Source organism: Canis lupus, chromosome 37 (genome assembly GCF_003254725.2).
Source record: "Canis lupus dingo isolate Sandy chromosome 37, ASM325472v2, whole genome shotgun sequence".
Classification (NCBI taxonomy): domain Eukaryota; kingdom Metazoa; phylum Chordata; class Mammalia; order Carnivora; family Canidae; genus Canis; species Canis lupus.
In genome coordinates, this window is record NC_064279.1 from 18661026 (window position 1) to 18683041 (window position 22016).

A 22016-nucleotide genomic window follows, 5' to 3' on the forward strand; every position below is an offset into this window, starting at 1 on the left:
GCTTACATTTTTCCTTAGACTCTGCAGTCATGGAATTATATCCTGAAGTTATAGGTTATACATAACGTATACATAACATATACAGAAGTTATACATCTCTCTGGAAAACCATGTCTAGTTTATCATGCTTTTGGTTAACTCTTATAAATAGTCACAAAGCTACTTACTATTGTCTTTTCCTTGTTCAAACTCTGGATGGAGTCCTCAGTACTCCAACTGTCCAATTCAATCAAAGTGCAGGGAAAGAAGCGAGAAAATATACTACAACATTTACTGCATGAGTACTTCTGCATAATGGGACTATGATTTAAATCTATTTTGCATTTAAAAATTTCCATAATAAGTATATGTCATTTTTCTAATTAGGAAAAGGTAAGTCCCACTATTGATATCGATATATATATAGAGAGATTGATATATATATAATATATATCAAGCTCTCTCTCTCTATGAGAGAGAAAGAGAGTCAGAGACAGAGAAAGACACACACACACCTACAGGGGGTGAGACCAAGACCTGATTTAGAATTATACTAAGCCAGTAAATATTGTTCTAAATTCTTTGTACTCTAAATTGGCAGTACCAGTTTCACTGCCACCTCTACCAGTTTCAATGCCCTCAAATTCATTTTCTGTGATCTTTCCCACAAATGTCATCTCTGTTCAAAACACTTCCACAGCTATCATGAATAGTATTTATGAATATAGGTCATCCATTTTAAGGCACACAAAGTCTTCTATATTTCTATTCCTGTTCACTACCTCACCCCATACCTGCAGCTAGGCTTTATCAGACTATTTCAGACTTTTTCCCCCCCATATGCTGTATGATGTTCATGTGTCTGTGCTGTTGCTCATGCCACCCCTTGTGTTTTCCCCCTTTCATCTACTTGGTAAACTCTTATGCACCCTTCAGGATGACATAGTTCAGGATAACATAATCCCATATGTAAATTTTACTGGACATGAGCAACGGGGCCTTTCATTTTTTCTTTCTTTCTTTCGCTGTCTTTATTTTTCCATTGCATTTGGACACCCTGCCATAACATAACTTATCTTATTAATTACTTATATACATTAGATTGAGACTATTTTTTCAGCTTACTTTCACGGGGAACCATGAAGTATGTTGGCTTCAGAGAATGTTTATACAAAATACATTAAGTAAGACGGAAGCATGAGCTTAAACTTTTTTCTTTTTAAAGAAGCAAACTAAGTCATCCTCACTCCCCCAGTTCCAGCACTCATTCTATACAAGTGAAGTTTACAATCTCTATGCCATTCTATGCCATCTTTTCTATTATGGGAAGCCCTAGGAGGGAGCTTTCATTTCTCAGCTTCCTTTCCAGGGCTGCCAAAAGATGATGCTCCAGTGTTTCTAATCTACACAGACACACAACTTCCATGAGTGCTGCCACAAGCCAATGAGACCTTTTGCCTGCCTGATTAAACACACAGGACTGAAGGGCTACACGAAACCATTTTGACTTGGTTGAAGCACGAATGCTCAAGAACTTTATAAATGTATAACATTTTAAAAACTAAAAAAATCTTGACTTAGCAGTAGTACTTACATGAAAGTCAGTGCTGGCTATTGTTTCCTGCACTTCTTATAAATTGTTACTAGCTCTTGAGAGAGATATAAACAGGCTACTTTGCTCCAGTTGTGTTTTACTTAATATTACTGATTGCTTTAAAGTTTGGAATACAAATCAATGCAATAGTAATAATGTAATATGCTACTTTATTAACTCAAAAAAGAACAATCTATATTTATGGATAAAAGTTCATTTTGATGTAATTTTTACTATCTGTGGTTGGCATCGTCTTTTTCTGAGCAGAAAATGGCAATTCCTCAGGTTTCTTTGGGAATCCAAAATCTCCTTTGAGGCAAATTAGGCATCATGTCAAACACACATAAAAGCCTTTGATCTTTTGCATTATTAGAAAGTTACTAGTCTTTAGGGTGAGATTCCTAAGGTTATCCACTGTGTCTAGGTCATTCTATTCAGCTGCATAAGCAGTTCCTTTGATGGATGGCTGGTTTTCTACAACACTAGCATTATCTCAGCAGGAGAAGGCAGTGTTTGATGTGTTGCAATTTGTATTACATGTCCATGGAACATCTACAGACATTATCTCAGGAGGAGGGGTTAAGAGAAGGAGGAGCTGTGGCTAAAGACATTTAATGACAGAATGAATGGAAATTCAAAGATTGCTGTGCAGTCAGCCTTAAACACTGGACTGCACCCCCCATCTTTCTTTCACATTAATTTAAAAAATCTCCTAACCCAATTCTCATAAATACACTTAATTTTATTTAATTTTAGTCACAAATCAACATCTTCAAAATGACGAGGATTTTGACAGCTTGCAAAGTGGTGAAGGCCCTGAAGACTGGTTTTGGCTTTACCAATGTGACTGCACACCATCAATGGAGATTTTCAAGAGCTGGCATCAGGCTCCTCTCAGTCAAGGTAACATTGCCATATTTATTGTTTTGGATGAAATTGTATGGGGTATAGTTTAACATGAAGCAGAGGTGTCACTTAGGAAGCAGATACAGATATGCATATAGTTCTGAAGAGCTACTTGATTAATATTGGCTTTAATATTGAATCTACTGGTTTAATAAGTGTTCATTTTCTATTGCTTTAAGTAAAAATATGGAAATTTTCAACCAATGTAAAGAAAGGTCACAATTCCTGTGAATATATAAAATGTAAGTGTTCTGTTTAGAAAAATAGTTACTTTTAAAGGTTATCAGGGTCTGTCTGTGCCCCGTCACTAGTGCACACAGTTAGGGTTTAAACATGAAGTTGCTTACATGTTCATAAGCCACAGCACAGAAGGTAATGTTTTAAGCTATTCTTTACTAGCTCATTGTAAAGTTTTCTCTTGGGAATGTCATTTTTTAGGAAAAAAATTTGGACAGAAAATACATAATTCTAGTATTTCCTGACTGTGACATAGACATCATCTTTGTTTTTTTTCTCTTTCCCTCTCAACCCTTCCTTTGGAAGTCCACACTTATTATTTTTATTTTGCAGATTAAGACACTGAGGCAATTAACAGCTGATAATTCTGTCCCTCTGAATGTATCTCTAACTGAAGAGCAGGTCTGGGAAGAGAACATTAAGTGTTCTTCCCCACTCCCACCTTGAGTTATGAAATTCCAGTAGAAACTTCTGTTCCTTCCTATAAATTTATGAAAGCATTTATTACCAGAGAAGTTGGAAATTATCCATGGGAACTTTGCCAATGAAAAACATTTTTAGTGAATATAAAGTTTAAGTAATCACAGTAGCTTTAAATAGATTGCTGCTTTAGTAGTAAGAGCTATAAAAAGTGAAGTAGAAAAAAACCCAAACAACCTCTATATGTTGATGTAAAAATTGGTTCTAATAGTTTTGAGTATTCTGCTAATGCTTTGTATGCTCACTGGGTTGACTGAAAATCCTCCAAATACTTCCACAGCTTCCATTGCTTAGATTACTCAAGTCAGGATTCAGCATAATTTTAGCCCAGAATGACATCTGTAGGGCTAATCTTTGTGCCTCCTGATCTTTGTGGCCTTCAGTTACAGGGTGGAGAAAGAATATGCATCAAAAGAAAGGAGGAGAGAGGGAGACAGAAAGAGACAGAGGTGAAGAGTGAGGAGGGGAAGAAGAGAGTGAGAGAGAGAGAAAAAAATAACACAAGATCTCAGGAGAAAGTATCAGAAACTACCATTTTAAAGTAAGAAATCTAGAAACAACCTTCTTTTTTGGGGGGGGGGTTCAGTTAAATTGCAACAAGACAGCCAGAAAGGAGATATGTTCTAAACTATCATCGAAGATGCACTGACTGGGTACAAACTCTGAAAGTGAATATTGGTTTTAGTTCAGTGTTAGTAATATCTCAGGGGTACTCATATATTACTGCAGAGAGAATAGATAGTAATGAAAATACTATCACTTACAGTTAGAGGTGCGTTTTAAGACTACAAAGTTGTGTCCCTGGGAATATCTTTTTCTTCTTACAAAAATAGGTAGGTAGGGATAGGTGTACCTCTATCAGACACCAGGAACACAGAAATCGAGAGACTACTTAAAATGGCAGAGATGTGACCAAGATTAGAAGCCACTTTTCCGTAACCATAAATGCTCCCTATGACTACAACCACAACAAAAATGATTTAATTATGTGGATAGACTACAGTGAAAGTGGTTTTTCTAGCTCACGGTGGCATAAGTGTTTTAAAGGTCTGTCAAAGTTCATAACTAAGAGTGACAAATTTGTAGGAGGAATAAGCCACCGTTTCATGATGTAAAAGTCATTACTCCCACTCAGTCATCACTGGCCAGAGTTTTGGAGGAAAGCCAGGCATGAAAAATAGAAGTTCTTGAACTTCTCAATAGTGGATTAAAATTCCATACAGCAGTCTCAGGGGGTTTGTGTTTTATTCACTTATTTTGAAACAGTCCTCTACCTGCTTTTCTTCCTGCCTTCATTTTTAAAACTCAACTCCCTTAGAAGTTATATCCAATTTTATTCTTTTAGATGGACATGCCATACAAATTATTAGGATGTGGTTCCATAATGGTCAGTGAAAGGCAGTGAGAGTTGGCATTATCGCTATTTATAGCTAGTAAATAGATTGTGGAAGATACCCTGTGGGCAGACCTATAAGCATTGCCCTATAAATTAGTTGCCTTTTTAGTGGCTTTGTAGGTCACTTTTCTTCTCCCACTGGTGACAGAGTGGGTTTGACGACAGCAGTGACGCACTTGGACTTTTATGTGGCCCTTCCTTGTGTATTTATTTGTGGCCAATATTTACAAGGTGTACCTTGCCAATCGACACAGTTGTATTTCTCTTATAGGGAGGAGGAAAGAATTTCAAGGTACTCTACAGTCAAAGGAATTAGATATCAAGGATAAATATGATCAACGGCCATATCATATGGAAGTTTTAAAGATCTTGGTCTCTTTCTATTAACATAGAAAATGTTCAGTGCTCAATATTACATTCAGCCCATTGTAGCTGTGTAGCAGAAAACATACTGGATGGGGAATAAAAAGATTTGGATTTTAACCCTTCTTGTGCATTTCTGAACTTGGTTAAGTCACATATTCTCTTTGAAACTAAGTTTTGTCATCTGCAGCATAGAAACAATTCTTGGCTTACTCAAAGGGCTGTGTGATTATCACATATAATCAGTACTTAAAAATCTACAAAATACTGGGGCGCTTGGGTGGCTCAGTTCGTTAAATGTCTGACTTTGACTCAGGTTATGATCTCAGGGTCCTGGGCTCCCCAGCTCAGCACGAATCTGTCCTTCTCCCTGTCCTTCTCTGCCCCTTCCCTGCTCATGCTGTCTCTCAAATAAATAAATAAAATCTTAAAAAAAAAATCTATAGAATACTGTAAAAGCAAACCCTGGATACTTAAGATTTTATTTATTTATTTTAGGGGAGAGAGAGAAAGAAAAGGACAGTGAGCGCAAGCGGGTGGGGGTTGGAGTGCGGGGTGGGGCAGTTGGGGAGAGAGAGAATCGAAAGTCGACTCCATGCTCAGTGCAGAGCCTGATGTGGTTCTCTATCTCATGACTTCAAAATCATGACCTGGGTAGAAACCAAGAGACATTTAACTGAGCCACCCAGAGCCCCCAAGCCTGGATACTTAAAAAAAAATTCTGTCCAATACATTTTAGTAGAAAGACTTAGTGGAAAGATCAGAATTTCTTCATGTTTTTCATGAACTATAATTATTATAATGACAAAACGTCTGATGAAAATTCTCAAATATATATAATGATGATTTTTTTCACCTTTGCCTTAATATTAAACATACACCTAGGAAGATATTGCTTATAGCAAATTAAACTCAAGAACTATGAAGCAAATGATCTCTACTATTTTGAATTCAATTCCAAAAGTCAGGATGTATATCCTAATATCTTTTTTAATGCTTTTATCTTGGGAGTATACAGGAAGAATAATAAATGGAAATAAATGAGTAGTAAGTGGATAGTCTCTGATTTCAAGAAACTTATAAATTTAAAAATTCTGAATCACAAGTTCTGGGAAGTCACCAAGATGAAATAGTTTTATTTTTACTTGCAAATGAATTTGGAAATCAAAGGTATTAAATTGAAAAGGTTAAGTTCCTTATGAATATAAAAGGGATCAGTAGGTACTGCTTCTCACGGTAATCCACTTGTTTTTCAAAATGGTGACCTGTGTTACAATTAAGCCAAGAATCTAACAGTCCAAGTGTCCTTCTCTCTGGTACTTCAGATACAATTGAGCCCTAGGAGTCATTATTCCCTTTGAATGGTTTTCATTTTGTAAGATTTTTATATTCTGTTTCCAACATGAAACTACCTATTTAGCTCAATCTTGAGGAGCTATTGTCATTTGACTAGAAATTGGCAACTACAAAAACTCATACAATTAGAATCATTTAGTTATATTGTACTAGCTTTAAAGACATTCACAGGAAATAGAGTTCATTATTATATTGGAGTTTCTTTGTATGTATTAGAGGTGGGGGTAGGGATAGGGTTATCATACACTTTCAAAAATAGCTTTTGTATTAAACCTTTAATACACATAGATATGTTTTTAGGGTTGGATTTCATCCATGATATTACAGATTTTTGAAAAAAAAATTAAAATTCAGTCCTTGCATGGAGACTGCTTCTGCTCCCTCTGCCTGTGTCTCTGCCTCTCTTTCTGTGTCTCTCATGAATAAATAAAGTTTTTAAAAAATAAAAATAAAAATAAAATAAAATTCAATCCCAAATGAGTGGTTGAAAAATTGGTCTGGATTATTAACAACTTTGTATATTTTGGATGGATGATATTTCTTTAATTAGGAAGTAGCCTCCTTTTTGAACATTTTCGTTTATGTACTCTACTTTTTATATCGCCCCCCCATTCTTTCTAAAGTATAGGCTCATTTGTTGTTCATTAAGAGTGCCTTGTCATTTTGAGCTTCTTGCCAAAAACTGTTGAAAAAAACGATAGTCAAACAGGACCTAGATAAGCATAGGGCGAGTGAGCCACTAAAGGTGCATCAGTAAAGCAGGGCCATGGTGTGCCTCCATCCATGTTGCCCAAAACGCACCTCACTCACTTCATCTGAGTTACAATCCTATGTAGGAAGCTAAGAAATCTGATAGGGGAAGTGCCTATAGAAACGGGACAAGTCTTGGCCTTCTACTTCCTTCTCCAGCTGATGGAGATTTGAGTTTCCACCTGATCATGCTTAGCAGAATTACTGATGGTGTAGAAGTGAATTTAGGTTCTACTCTTGTGGAAATGGAGAACATTCCTTTGCCATCACATCTTCATTAAACCTTTTCACATTTCTGACTTGTACCAAAGCCTGGAGGTATAATAGAGAGTTTTCAATATTTCTTAGCAATGGCCATGCCAGAGCCCACTTCAAGGCTTCAGCAGTTTGCTATGCAAGACCAAACATGCTTGATGTGACTAGTATTTTCTAGTGTATGCATGGTGACTGAGGTGTGAAGGAAGCTGCCTGCGTGAGCCAGCATCAGACTTGGTTTTGGACTCTTCATCTTAGTGACCAATAGTTTCCACTTGATATTTTTCATCTGATCTAAATGAATTCAATTCATAAACATATTTTCGAGGCTCCTCTATTCCTTTTTCTTGTGTTGTCAACTTACTAAATGCCATATGTCAGTCTTTTATATTTCACAGGGAGATTATTGGCTAACATGAAGTTCTAACAGATGAATCAATCGGGTCAATGCATCACTAAGAATTTTACTGAAGAAGTTTCATCTATGATGTAGAACTAAATAAAACCATATTAATTTATTACCATAAAATAAAAATTAGCTTACAATATTGGAGATCCCTCTCAGAATAATTTTACCACATAGGAGACGCTCATTAAGGTACTTGTTAAAAAACCTACCCTCTGTGAATTTATTTTGTAATGGAATTTTTCTAAATGCTACATTTTATTCATAATGAGAAACATAACTAGAATAAAAATTTCTTATGGATCTGACTCATTTGTTTACAAATGTCCAGAACAGAGAAGTATTCAAGTAAATTAGCCTTGTGATTTTCCCCCTCAACAATGGCTTATGTTTAACCAAAGGCAGAGAGCTTAATATTAAGTTAGGATGTTGTAAGGCTTAATTGATTACTGCTGTTACACTACTTTTAATTGTAAGTGTTAGGCATTATAACTACAGAGGATCTCATTAAAAATGCCACACAGAAATTGCGCCTTAATTCTGAATTTTAAGTATCCATATTTTGATAGTACGATTCCAAGAGTGAAAAATAAGGTTAATTTACTAATAAAGAATGCCTTAATATTTTAACTTTTACCATATTATCTGTGCAATAATACCTGAAATAAATGCTGGCTTTAAGCTCCTTCCTTTCTAAAGCTTGGTTCAGATTTATTTTATTTCTGGGAAGGATGAGTATTGATGTAAACTAATAGCTAAGAAACATCAGGTAAGCCAGAAATCAAAGATGTTATATGGCTTTAGGCCTTGGTGAAAATGGAAATAAACTCATGGGGTTTCAACTTTTTCTGATATACAAATAATTTATGTAGACAAATGATTTAACAGCAGTACAGTCAGATTCCCAGAGTAAATCATTTTCATTTCTACTACTAGCTCAAGGGGATTATTGCAACTATAATGTTTTATATTCAAATATTTTATGGAGCTTATTGATAAATTTGTTTGGGGCTTTACATCCAGAACATCTTACTGATAAATTCTCACACTCAGGGGAAGAAACAATGTAGTTATCCCCATTTCATGGATGTGTAAGTGCTAGAGTTAACACAAAGACACATGGATGTCTGTTTTGGTACACCAAGTGAAATATGCCCATAGCAAATCTGGTTAGACTTTTAATTAGGCCCAAACACCACTTAGAATTTTTTAATTTGGCATTTTGCTTACTGTGCTTATATACTTGAAGCCATCATTGATGTTTAACCTGGTTTCAGAATGCTCTAAATCACTTCTCCTGCTGTAATGTTTTTGCTTACTCAAGAGTCCACTTACATACCACACTTTATCCCCACATAAAATAAATTATTTAATTTTTATTACCTTTTTTTCTCCCTTTTTGTTTGCATTTTGAGAACAGATTGTTTAAATCAAAGAATTAGTAAGGGTTCTTGATTTAGTAAACAATTCTTTAAATAGGATATTTTAGGGCAGTGCTATTTATAGTTGACATATTACTTCCACTTCAACCAAAATATTGTCATGTGTTGTAACAAAACATGCTGTCTTTCAATTTTCAATTTGTTTCTTTCTCACATAGTCCTGTAAGCTTCACATATGCAGAAATCTAATGTGATAGGTGTTTACTGATAGCAATTTTAGACTGCTAGAAAAGTCTTATTTTGACTTCTTTCCACTGTCTCAAACTAATGGATCCAAAGAAAACTGCTTCAAAGGACCAATATTTTCAAAGTTAGCCCAGAGTGATACTGGGATGTGGAATGATTAAGGAATGAGTGGATGACTTTTAATAACATAATACTGAGGGATCCCTGGGTGGCGCAGCGGTTTAGCGCCTGCCTTTGGCCCAGGGCGCGATCCTGGAGACCCGGGATCGAATCCCACGTCAGGCTCCCGGTGCATGGAGCCTGCTTCTCCCTCTGCCTGTGTCTCTGCCTCTCTCTCTCTCTCTGTGACTATCATAAATAAGTAAAAATTAAAAAAAAATAACATAATACTGAATGCAAAGGAAAAGCCTAAAAACAGTAATGAACACTGGGCTCTTTTAAAACTTTCATAGGTTAAATTATAAATTATTCTTGAATTTTGACTGTTACTTCCTAAGCCTAAGCCTTCTAAATCAGTTGAGCATAGCACCGGGGACACATTTTCAAAGCTTTTTGAAGGAGAATTTAGCTGTGTGACTCCTATTAATAGTTGCTGCATTGTTCTTATCCTGGAAAGTTCTTTGAATCATCTACCCTTTTAAACCTAATTTCAAACTGAGAGTATTAGGGTGTAAAATTTTGGTCATTTATTTGTGGTCGCCTAAAGCTAATCAGTCATCTTACCAGGAAATGAAAATAGACTCATAAATGTAGGTTTACAATGAATTTTAATTTTGGGGAAAAAAATCAGAAGCCCTAAAGAGATGAGAAGTTTAGGGGAAATGGCAGATTTGCTTATAGCATCACATTTTTGAGATCATTAAAAAAATTTATGATATGGTAAAACAACAATATCAACTTCCTTGGCAGACAAACCAATAAATAGAGGATTTGTTGGAATTTCTACTTATATGCAAGCTCCCTCACAAAAAAATGTGTTTTTGTCAGAAATTACCTATACTTTGTGAAAGAATCTCCAGGTTCTATAAATATTAGAATGTACAGCACCCAAAGATTGTGCAGTTTATTAAAAATTCCATTTAAAAAGTAGCATAAGGATACGGATCATGTAGAAATTTATGTGATTTAGTTTAACTTCGAGAAAAATACAATTGTAAAATAAAAGGTTAAAATGGAGTATTTACATATATATAGGAAAATTCCACTTTAGCCTACTTAAATATTATGTGTGGGAAAATCTACTATCTTATGGGTGTTCCTCTTCTAAATTTGCAGACAAAAGTAATGTTTAGTAGTACTAGGACATAGGAACTACTAATTTCAGTCTTTATCCCTCAAAATCATATAAAGTCACAAAAACACAGTTTCTGATTACTTGTTTTGTAATCTAACTGGCTTCCAGATCCACAGTATCTGTATGCTCCAGGCTAAAAGAAATCAAACTATAAGCGTGAACTAGTTTTGATGCCTTTTTCTCGCTACCCACATTGGCTACAAACTGTTGGCTTTATTTGGCAGGGTGGGCATGAGGTACAGGGGTTTGTTTGCATATTTCGTAAACATAATTACATGGATGGGAGAAAAATCCAATTGTGACAAGGTGGAGATAATGTTATTAATTGCAGACACAATTTAAACATTGGTTCAAGTTCAATCAAGAGACCTTTAGAAGGTATAGGGAAGTGTATGTATGTGTGTATGTGTATAAATTTTATTTTAGGCAGTTGCATACTAAACTTGTGCTTAGTGGCCCCTAAAAGTGAATGCCTGCCTACTCCTAGACATTGAGCAACTTGGAAGTACCATGAGCTTTGGACTAAGGACCTTGACTGACCTTTAGGCATGATGTCAAATTCACCCAAAGTTTGGGCTAATTTTTAATGTTTGAAGGATACATGAAGAAAAGAAATCCTTTGGGTGTCCTGCCATGTTCCATATGCATCTAGTTGTTTCTGGGTTAGAACCCCCATAATTAGCAAAACTTTATTTCTTGAGATTCTCCAAAGCCTTTGAATTCTTATTGACTTGTTTGGCTTAAGTATCTATCATGAGTTAGGTTCTCCAGAAGCAGATACTGAAATGGTGTTTAGGGAGCCAGATGTTTATTAGGGGTCAATTCTAGTGGAGGGAAGCTTGAGGAAACAGAGTCAGGCAGAGTAAACTGTAGTGCAGGCTTGGTGAAGCATAGATCAACCTGACAGAGAGCTCCATACACCATCAGAGTATCCTATGTTGGACCTGAGCTTTCATCTCCCTGCCTGGCTCAGTAGCCAGCGTGGGCATGGGGCTTTCCATGCTGGGCCTCCATTGGCTCATGGCAGGACAGCTCTCTGGAGCTAAAGTGGACCCGGAAGGAACTGATGACTGGTGACTATCCCCATGCCTCCCCGCTTGCAGCAGGACAGTGGGTCCTTCATGAAGGGGACCCAGAGGGGCATCTCCAGGTTTACAGCATGTACGGTCCTAATAGTCTTGAAAGCTTCATTTACTCTTCTCAAGGGCTTGGAATCAGTATGAAAAGTTCTCAAAGCCTTCTGGTTCTCCTAAGATTACAGGATATAACTAATGGCTTGACATTTCACTTTGACAATTTATAGATTTAAGCTAGGTGATTCTTGGTTGACTTGGGCATGTTGCAATTTATCCATGGCAGTTTTGAAAGAAAGCTTTTATTAATAAATTCAAGTGAGTTTGTAATTGCATTGCTTTTTATCCCTATTTAAAAAAAATTGAAAAGAAGGAATAGAAGTAGGCTTAGAAAAAGAAAAAGAGGCAATACATAATCTTAAAATGAAATTTTCTACTTGGCTCCAAGCAGAGGGAAATGATAGCATAATAGAGGATTGTGGATTGTAAGCCATACTGATGACAGTCAGAAGTCACTGCTTTTCATTTACTAGTGAAATGATCTCGACTCCTCCAAACCTCAGTTAGCTTTTCTTTAAAATGGAGATCTTAACATTGCCCACCTCATTGTTTTTTATGAGGATTAGAAGAGAAAATCCATCAATAGCTTTAAAACAGGGCCTAACATGTCATGTTAATTGCTATTAATGAGGCCTCAAGGAGGGGATCAGGGTAAAGTTCCCAGGGAGGTCAATGTGCTCCCAAATCCTATTTTTCCAACATAACTTCATAATTTTATTTGAAATAAGATACCTTTCTCAGAAGAGTAGACATTTATCACTCAAACCTATATACACAATTTATCTGTGCAACTGCGTATAGACCTTAATAAGCACAGATAACTATATATGCCATCTGGTTTATGCCTTAACAGGGTCTCATTAAAGCAATACCAAAAGGTAGAAACAGGACTGTGACGGGTCAATCTACTTCTATAAGGCATGCTTAAGACATGTTATGCTTTATTTTTTTTCAAACATAACGATTATTTCAGAATTAAAATAGAAACAAAGTAGGAGGTGCTTTAACATATGGTCACAAAGTAGAGAAAAATTGAAGTATACTTGTCATCCTTAGTTACGATTCTCAAAATTAGTTAAAATATTTAATGTGTTAAATATATACCAGCACTAAATGTAAATCTCAGCAACAATATCAATAAAAATATGGCAGCCTCAGTTTTTTTTTTCCAGAGGTGAATAAAAACAGGTTATTCGTTGTAAACTATTTAAGGATTTGGTATAGAAGTGTAATATTATGAGACTATTAGTGAATTAAAATAAATGGAATTGATCCTGACATATAGCAAAATTTGGCAAGCGTTTTAGATGAAAAGTAAGGGAAGAGGGGCACCTGGGTAGCTCAGTCGGTTAGTCCTCCAACTCTTGGTTTCAGCTCAGGTCGTGATCTCAGGGTGGTGACATTGAACCCTGTGTCAGGCTCCATGCTCAGGGGACAGTCTACTGGAGATTCTCTCCCTTTTCTTTTCCATATACCCCTCCCCCACTTCTCATTCTCTAAAATAAATAAATAAGTCTTTAAAAAAAAGTAAAGGAAGAAAGGAGAATAATTGGGCAATGTATGCTACATCTAGTTTATTCCTTTTCCCCAGTGATGGAGGATTAGATTTAAGTCGATGCTAAGATAATAATTAGTACTGATAATGGAAGCAACCTATGAGGAAGCCCAAAGAATAAAGATTAGAAATCATCTTCTAGGCTCTTCTGAAGACATTAGTTGTATGAACCTAGTCAGTGTAGAAACCTAGGGATGCTTATGACACAAGGTTGACACCCAGTCCCAACTCACTCTTTACTTTCATCTTCCACCTTTTAGCATGAACTATACCTATGTGGGACATCTGTATTTGCTCACAAGTAAAAATAAACAAGCCAACAAAACCCAGTAGCCAGTGGGCATTAGAGAATTGCTTTGAAAACCACGATATCAGCTTGTGAACAACATCTTAACATGACATAATGACCCATATTTCTGTGCATTCACCAAGTATGTAGTGACTGCCTTACTGTGTGAGCAACAGTGGGCTATTTCTGTGAGAATATAAAATCGAATTAGGCATTGGGTTTTCTGTCTCAGAAGTCATGAACTAGCAAAGTAGAAGAGTCATTTCAATTAAATCAAAAGGTAACATACAAACAGTATACACAAATGCAATGAGATCACAGGAAAATCAGTTGTTAATTCTGACTTGGGGGATCTTTGAAGAAATATCAGGAGCAGGACTAGGAAGGATAACCAGGTTGTAGACAGGAAAAGGAAGCACAAAAGTCTAGAAAGGTGGGGAGTCTAAGAAAATGGGCCAGATGATGGAACTCGGAATGTTAATTGGGGAATTTGAAGATTAGTATTATGCGGTAAGTGTTTAAGAAAGATAGCTTTTAACTGCACTGCATAGGATAGGTAGAAGCAGGGAGAGATTGGAGACGGGGAGCAATTGGGAAGCAATAATAAATGATGATGGAGATTTTCTCTTGGGTAGTGACAAAGTCCAATGTAATGTGGAATTAATTCTAGACGTAAATAGATTACTACCTATGAGCTACTAATAGTCATTATGAATTAGTAGATACTATGATGCGGTGGAACTGTTTTATTTTACTTTATTATAATAAGAGTACTATATAGTAAGAGTATTACAGTAAGAGTAAAAATAAAATAGTATTTTATTATAGTAAGAGGATTTATTATAGTAAGAATATATAGTATAATAAGAGCATAGTAAGAGTATGGTAAGAGAACATGAGACCCATCCTCTTAACAAATTTTTAACTGTAAATTTTTAGGGATAATGTTGCACAGATCACTAGAACTTATTCATCTTAAACATTTGAGACTTTATGTCTGTTGATTAGTAACTCCCATTTACCCCTTCCCCTAGCCCCTGGCAACCACATTTCTTCTTTCTGATTCTATGAGTTTGACCATTTCAAATATCTTTTATAAGTGGAATCATGCAATATTTGTGCTTCTGTGACTGGCTTATTTCACTTAGCATACTGTCCTCAAGGTCCACCCATGTTGCCATACATAATGGAATTTCCTTCCTTTTTTAAAGCTAAGTAATATTCTGCTGTAGGTATATCCTACATTTTCTTTATATACCCATCTATTGATGGATAGTTAGGTTGTTTCCATATCTTGATTACTGTGAATAGTGTTCAGTGAAGATGAAGTTCTAACATCTCTTTGAGATCCCGATCAATTCCTTGGGTAGATATCCAAATGTAGGATTGCTGGATTATATGGTAGTCCAGTTTTACTTTTTTTGAATGATCTCCATACTGTTTCCCATAATGGCTGCATCATTTTACATTCCAATGAACAGTGGAATTATTTTTAATTACAGTAGTAATTATTTAAGTAACTTTATTATCTAGCGTGTGGGACCAGATGTGATTTGAAAGTTGTTCTCCCAGGGGATGTTAGGAAAAGATGCCAAAAAGAGAGACACTGAAACTCCAACATCTTACTGTTAGACTTACTATCTTTGGATCTGAAAGATTTGTAAAACCAATGACAATGAGAAAAATATTGAACTAGAAATCTATATTTTATAAAAGAAGTTCAACTAAAAATAAGACAAAGGAAGTAAGAATTCACAATATGGTAAAAACTTACATCAAGTATAAAATGAAAAAATAAATGTTTGTTATTTCCAGTATTAAAGTTTCTAATTTTCAATGTTAAAGGAAATAATGGAAAATAGGGATGTGGAAGATAGCATATACTTTCATTTTTTCTGTTTTACCAAATTCATTAATCATTTAGCAGTACTCTGCTAAACAGTTAGTAGATAATCTTATTAAAGTAATTTACTAAAGTGTGAATAAAGCTTAATTATGATGTAATGGCTTTATAAAAAGGAATTGCTGTACCCACTTACATCTCTAGTTGGTAGAATATGGAAGAAAAATACTGTGAAAGCAGGTGTTCTTTATTCCCTTAACTAGTCTCCCAGGAAATAAATCACATGTTATTAAAGACAGCTGTACATTGTCCATTGCTCCTTAGCTTTGTGAGCAGCACCTAAAAGAAATAGTTAAAATATGACTGGAGCAAAGCAAGAATGCATTCTTTAAGCCAGTTATGTTCCAGAGAAACAAAAATAGAATTATGTAGCGCCTTTGCCACCTGATAGCCAGTCATTCAAATTTGCCACCTGATAGCCATTCATCCAAATATTGCATCTTTGCCACCTGATAGCCATTCATTCAAGTACTCATTCATTCATTCATTCATTCACTCATTCATTCATTCATTTTCATTCATGCATTCAACAAATCAGTATCTTATACTACTAGTAAGATTTTAGGGTGATAATTAATGATACATTCTCTTCAACTTCTCTATTTAGAATCAATACAGAAATAAGACACAGTATTCAAACAGCAGTCTAAGTATCAGCTTTATTACTGTTAATGCTGCTTAGAAAACAGGGCCTAGATATGTAACCAAATAAGCTTCTTGGAACTTCTATTCCCTTAGTCAAGTGAACACAACTGCAGCTGTCCCGCCTTGATGTACAACTTAGAACAGGTTTCTTTGAAAAGAGATTAAGAAAGGCTGAGCCAGTCCTGCCCAATTCCATTTTCCAAAGTCACCAATAATTCCTCTTACTTCTTCCTTGTGGACCAGGGGTTAAAAGACCATTTCCAAAGTCTCTGAAAGTTAACTTCATGGTCCAAGGTATGAATTCAGAGAGGTACAAAATGGTTTCTCCAGTCACTCACTATGTGCCAGACATTTTGTTATGTGCTGGTGATCCTGTGTGGGACAGACAGGCAGGCTCTCTGTCCTTGATGTTGTCTGGTGTTGTCTATAGTCTTATTGGAGAAATTAGTTACATGCTTGGATATGGGGCAGTAAATAACAAGTGTCAATTTTTGTTTAGCCTTAACTTGGGAAGGGACAAGTCTTCTGCTCGTTTGGTTAATGCACAAAGATAATCAAACTTGGATTTCTAACAAGTGGTAGGATTTGGGTAGGTAGAAAGAAGAGATGGCAGGGATGAGGGTGAGAACTTGGACATATCCGAGTTATTATAGCTCTTCAAGGCTTATTTTTTCTGACAAAGTCTTCAAAGTCATCTGTAGAGCTGACCTTTCATATACAGCAATTAATCACATTTATACAACCAAAACCAAAACTAAGCAAACAAAAAACAAATGAAAAAAACAATGAAATCCATATTTTACCAGCAAGGGAATAGGGAGAGAGAGAGAAAGGTGGGAGGGACGGTCAGCACTGCTCTCTCCAAACCAACTGCGTTTATCTTACCTTTCCTTTCCATCCACAGAGTACAATTTTATTTTTTAATATTTTTTATTTTTTTAAAGGAGTAACTTTTTAAAAAATATTTTATTTATTCATGAGACACACACACACACACACAGAGGCAGAGACACAGACAGAGGGAGAAGCAGGCTCCATACAGGGAGCCCGATGTGGGACTCGATTCCGGGTCTCCAGGATCACACACTGGGCCAAAGGCAGGTGCTAAACCGCTGAGCCACCCAGGGATCCCCACAGAGTACAATTTTAAATGATCCCTAATAAATAGGGATGTGCATGGATTGGTATGGATGGGGCCCGGGTAGAAGTAATTGACCATAGTCTATGATTTTTTTTTTCCCTTAAAGCATCTGCTTTTTTCCTCCAGAAATCTACCCTCTCTTTACTTAAAATAATTCCTCACCTGGTTACATGGAAAATTATATTTATTCTTATTCTAACATGTCAATATATATTTACAATGCATAGTTATTTTATCTTTTAAAATCTGTCACCTAAGCATTTGCCAAACACCATGTGATTGATCTCACTGAAATGAGATTCTCAGATAGACATTTCTTGTTCTGTTGCTAAGGTTCCTTTCACGATTATCTTTAGTGGGCCATGCATGTTTGGGTTGTTTTCTACGCATTTTATTGTCAATTTGGTGGAGTCACTATGAATAAAAGCTAATAATAACAACAAAATTTAACTAGTCCTTTGACTTTGAGGCACTTAAATCTAAAATTAGATAGTGGATTAAAAGTTAAGTTTTTTTATTGGCTATGATTTTGAGATTTGAAGAATATTCTTATAATTTCATATGCATTTAATTAGTGATGAAGAATTACACTATAATGAAAGTGAGTACTCAATGCTGCTAAGTGCTACTCAATGCTACTCAATTAAGGCGCTAAGTGGATCCTGTCACATATGGAATTTAATTTTCATGAAAGTTTTACTAAGAAAAGTTATTGGAATATTAGTTAAAGACCCAGAAGGGAAAAAGTAAAATGAAGAACTGTAAGGACATGTGAAAAAGAATTGAGACTGTTATCCCAAGTTAACAACAACAAGAGAAAAACAAAGGAAAAATCCAAAGTATCCATCTGCAAATAATGCTCATATGTGTGTTCACATTTTGGAGAATAGTTGTTCTCCATGTCTAGTGAGAGCTAACCGAACTAAAATCCTCCACAATTCCACCAAGCAGGGGTCAGAGTTGACCCACTTTAGAATGTATTGCATGCTTCCTTCTATTGCTCTGCAATGATTGACAAAGAGATGGGCAGCAGCCAATTAGACTCTAATTTCTGTTTGAGTAAGGTGGATATATACATGTTTACTCAACTCATTTTGGTGATTGAGCTTTCAGGGTGCAAAATAACTTTTTATCCCTTTGAATTCATCTTACTTTAGACCTTTCACTTGAATCTGTGATGGCAAATTCATATTTTTAATACCTGAGAATAGTATAAGAAATGTAAAATAATTTTTCTTCAAGATTCATTTCCATAAATTATCCTAAAATTAGATAGAATAAAACAGAATTTTCTTCCCATTCCTCTATATTTTAGAATTTACTGGGTAAGGAGAGCTTTCTCATTCTTTGACTATATTTGCAAAGTGAAATAGGGAATGAAACAGTTTGTTAAGTGATTCAAGCACTGTCAGCCTCTTTCATGTGAAATGCCTAGTAAATAGTTATAAATGATCTTTTGTTTTGTATTATCATGATATTTGTCTGAGATCTGCATACATTTTTACACTTAAATGTAGCATACTCAATATGCATATGCTGGTTTAACCATCCACTGATCTTTCCCTTCTTCACCCTTGTCTCCCTCAATGCCACTCATATCTCTTTCCCAACATAATATCTTCACATTATGAGACTAGATTAGAAATGTTATAGAAAGGCATTCTTAGTTAAGAATAATGGAAAGGCAACTCAAAACAAGTATTGCTTATTTTTAAATTCATATCTTGAACAAACTAAAAGCTGAATAATAATGATTAAAATAGTAATGATTTCCAGTATATTCTTATGTTATTTTCTTCAGATTAATACTCAGTAAATATTTAGTCCTGCAACAAGAATTGAACAATTGTCTACTCTATGCCAGGCACTGATGTTGGCCCTGGAGGTACACCAGCAAAGGAAGCCGACCTAATACTCTGCACACCTGAAGTTTGAAAAATAAGGCAGTGGATGATATATTAGGAGGCAATGACTGCTATAAAGGAAGAGTGGACTAAGCAGATAAAGGACTGGGGAAGATATTAGCAGATAGAGCACTGGGGCGCATATAATTATTTTAAATAAGAGGGTCAAGGTAGTTCTCGCCAAGAAAATGGATGACATTTGAGTAGATGTGAAGGAGTCTTTTTTATTTTTAAGATTTATTTATTTATTTTAGGGAGAGGGAGAGAGAATCTCCAACAGGCTCTGCAGAGCACAAAGCCCAACATGGGGCTTGATCTCATGAGATCATGACCTGAACTGAAACCAAAACTTAACTGACTGAGCCACTCAGACACCCCCTGAAAGAGTCTTTAAATTTTGGACTTTAAATTCATAATCTGACATGAATTTCTTTAGTAAAATTTTAATTTGTATTACTTAAAGCATAGATGGAAAAGAAAGGGTGAATTCTTTTATTAAAGAAAAATCTCCCAAAGCCAAGGAAATTTTATCTTTGTTATCCCCAGGTCGTTCAGTGATATTCTTCTTGAGATTTCTTCTTTTTATCATTCATGCAGATATCTAGCTCTTTTGCTAAATGGAGGGCCTAGGGACACTTTTCCATGTATCTCCAGAGCCTAGCATGGGACTTGGCACATTGTAGGTGCTCAGTGATTTTTTTTTTTTACCTGAATGTCTAAGCAGTCTTATTGGCATATACATTTTTATTAATCACATAGGGACCATGTCATGACCATGTCTACTAAGGTCATTTACTTCGTAGAATTCATATTTATGTATCCTTCGGTTACTTTCCCTGACACAGTAGGGATGTACAGGCTTCTCTTCATTAAGGTTTCCTTTGTACTTTCAGCATTTGAAGTATTAAAGTGCTCTGGCAGTAGGCACTTAAATTATCACTTAATGTTACAATCTAATTCCTAAGGCTATGGACCTCTTTCTACTAGGATGAGGCTACTGAAATATCTTACAATAGTAACTAGGTGATTTCTTTTGGACTCATTGGAATGAAATAGCATTTGGGGAACTATTAGCTAGCAGAGGGGATTCCAAATAATAGCTCTTTGTTCAGAGTTCCTCTATCAATTCATAGATAAGTCAATTGGCACTCATCATTTTAAACTCATCAGAGGCCCATGTAGTTAAGTGGAATATAAAGGGTACTATAGGCAATAAACAGAAGCCTTGTAACAATATAATGTGTAGTGGGAAAGAGCATTGGAAGATCTATAAAAGCTGCCAAAAAGAACAAAAAATAAAATTAAAGGATCAAAAAGACATATTGAACACAATCTCAGGGACTATTTCAGGCAACAGTAAATGTCTCCTCAAATATATCTTTAAAAGGCTGAAAGCAAAGTAGAAATCTAGTCCCATGGAGAGAGAAAGAAAAATGGCAAGTAGAATTGTAGGAACAAGCTAATAAGAATTGGATTTGCTTATGTTAATTTTTACCTTTCTTTAAAATAATTAGATGGTGTCTAACCCAGAGATCAATTTGCAATTCTTAAATGAGAGAAGAAAAAAAAAGATAAAAAAGTAAATGATATTTTAGGCAAGTATGGCTTAGACTAGGAGAGATAAACTGGTGTATAGAGAACAGTTGCATTAGTAGTTCATGCCCATTTTGCCAACTAACTACAGTTATTTTTAAGTTCTATCAAAGTTACATATTATTTAGGAAAATATTTTCTTCCCTCCTTCCATTTTGTGAAACATGTAGGTTACACATGAATTCCTCAAGAACAGAAAATAGTCCTTTTAGTAGAAAATACTTTTTTGACAGTGAATTTTCATTACTGGACCAAAGAGTTTCACCTAGTGAAACATGTCAGAGATACCTAAGGAATTTTCCCATTAAAAATTCCCCTACTGAGAACCATCACCATAGACATTTGATTAGCTTATAATCTTTAGCAGTACACTGAACATTATTATTCTTACTTTTTAAAATCATCAACCTTGAATTGTAATAAGTCTTGAATTGTAATAAGTCAAGTCATCAGTCTTGAATTGTAAATAAACAATAGTTGGCAAGTTAAAATAAAATGCAAAATAAGAAAATCATGCTATTAGAAGAAGTGACATGCACAGTTGATTTCCTGTATACAGAAGCAGAATTCAGAACTTGTGTAGAAGCCTTGCCACCACTCATATTACATTAATTACTTATTTTTCTTTATGCTGAGTAATTCCAAAGCTTTTAAAAAATTTAAATTCAATTTAGTTAACATAGAGTGTAGTATTAGTTTCAGGGGTAGAATTTACTTATTCATCAGTTGCATACAACTCCCAGTGCTAATTCCATCATGTGCCCTCCTCCATGCCCATCACCCAATTACCCCATCCCTTATTCATCTCTCCTCTAGCAACTCTCAGTTTGTTCCCTATAGTTTAGAGTCTCTTACGGTTTGCTTCCCTCAGTTTTCATCTTATTTTATTTTTTCTTCCCTTCCCCTATGCTTATATGTTTTGTTTCTTAAATTCCAAAAAAAAGTTGCTGAGAAGATAAACCATAATTATTCAAAGATAAAATATCAAGCTTGAGATCTTGAACCCTAGTTCCAAAGCGATACATAAAACGAAACTTTATCTTAAAGATTATTTAATAAGCCAACAAAATTCCTTTGGGTCACTCTGCCTATGGCCACACACATATGCACTCATACACCGAAACATATATAAGAAGTGCAGTACAGCACTTTGTCCAATCTTTCTCAGAAATAGATCCATGCATTGTGCCTCTGATTTTAAAAAAAATG

At 35.4% G+C, this 22016-nt stretch overlaps 1 protein-coding gene across 4 annotated transcripts in view; it reads left to right on the top strand.

Moving 5' to 3' along the window:
- The window catches only part of CPS1 (carbamoyl-phosphate synthase 1), a 354353-nt gene that overhangs the window by 231861 nt on the left and 100476 nt on the right, over positions 1-22016 (top strand). For 3 of the 4 annotated variants that reach the window (XM_049106700.1, XM_049106699.1, XM_049106701.1), the window contains exon 4: positions 2330-2476. In XM_049106700.1, coding sequence (XP_048962657.1) covers positions 2351-2476 — 126 coding nt within the window. In that variant the 5' untranslated portion in view covers positions 2330-2350. Of the gene's footprint in view, positions 1-2208; positions 2477-22016 lie in introns of those variants that run through there. The other variant, XM_025441701.3, reaches the window with a different exon arrangement.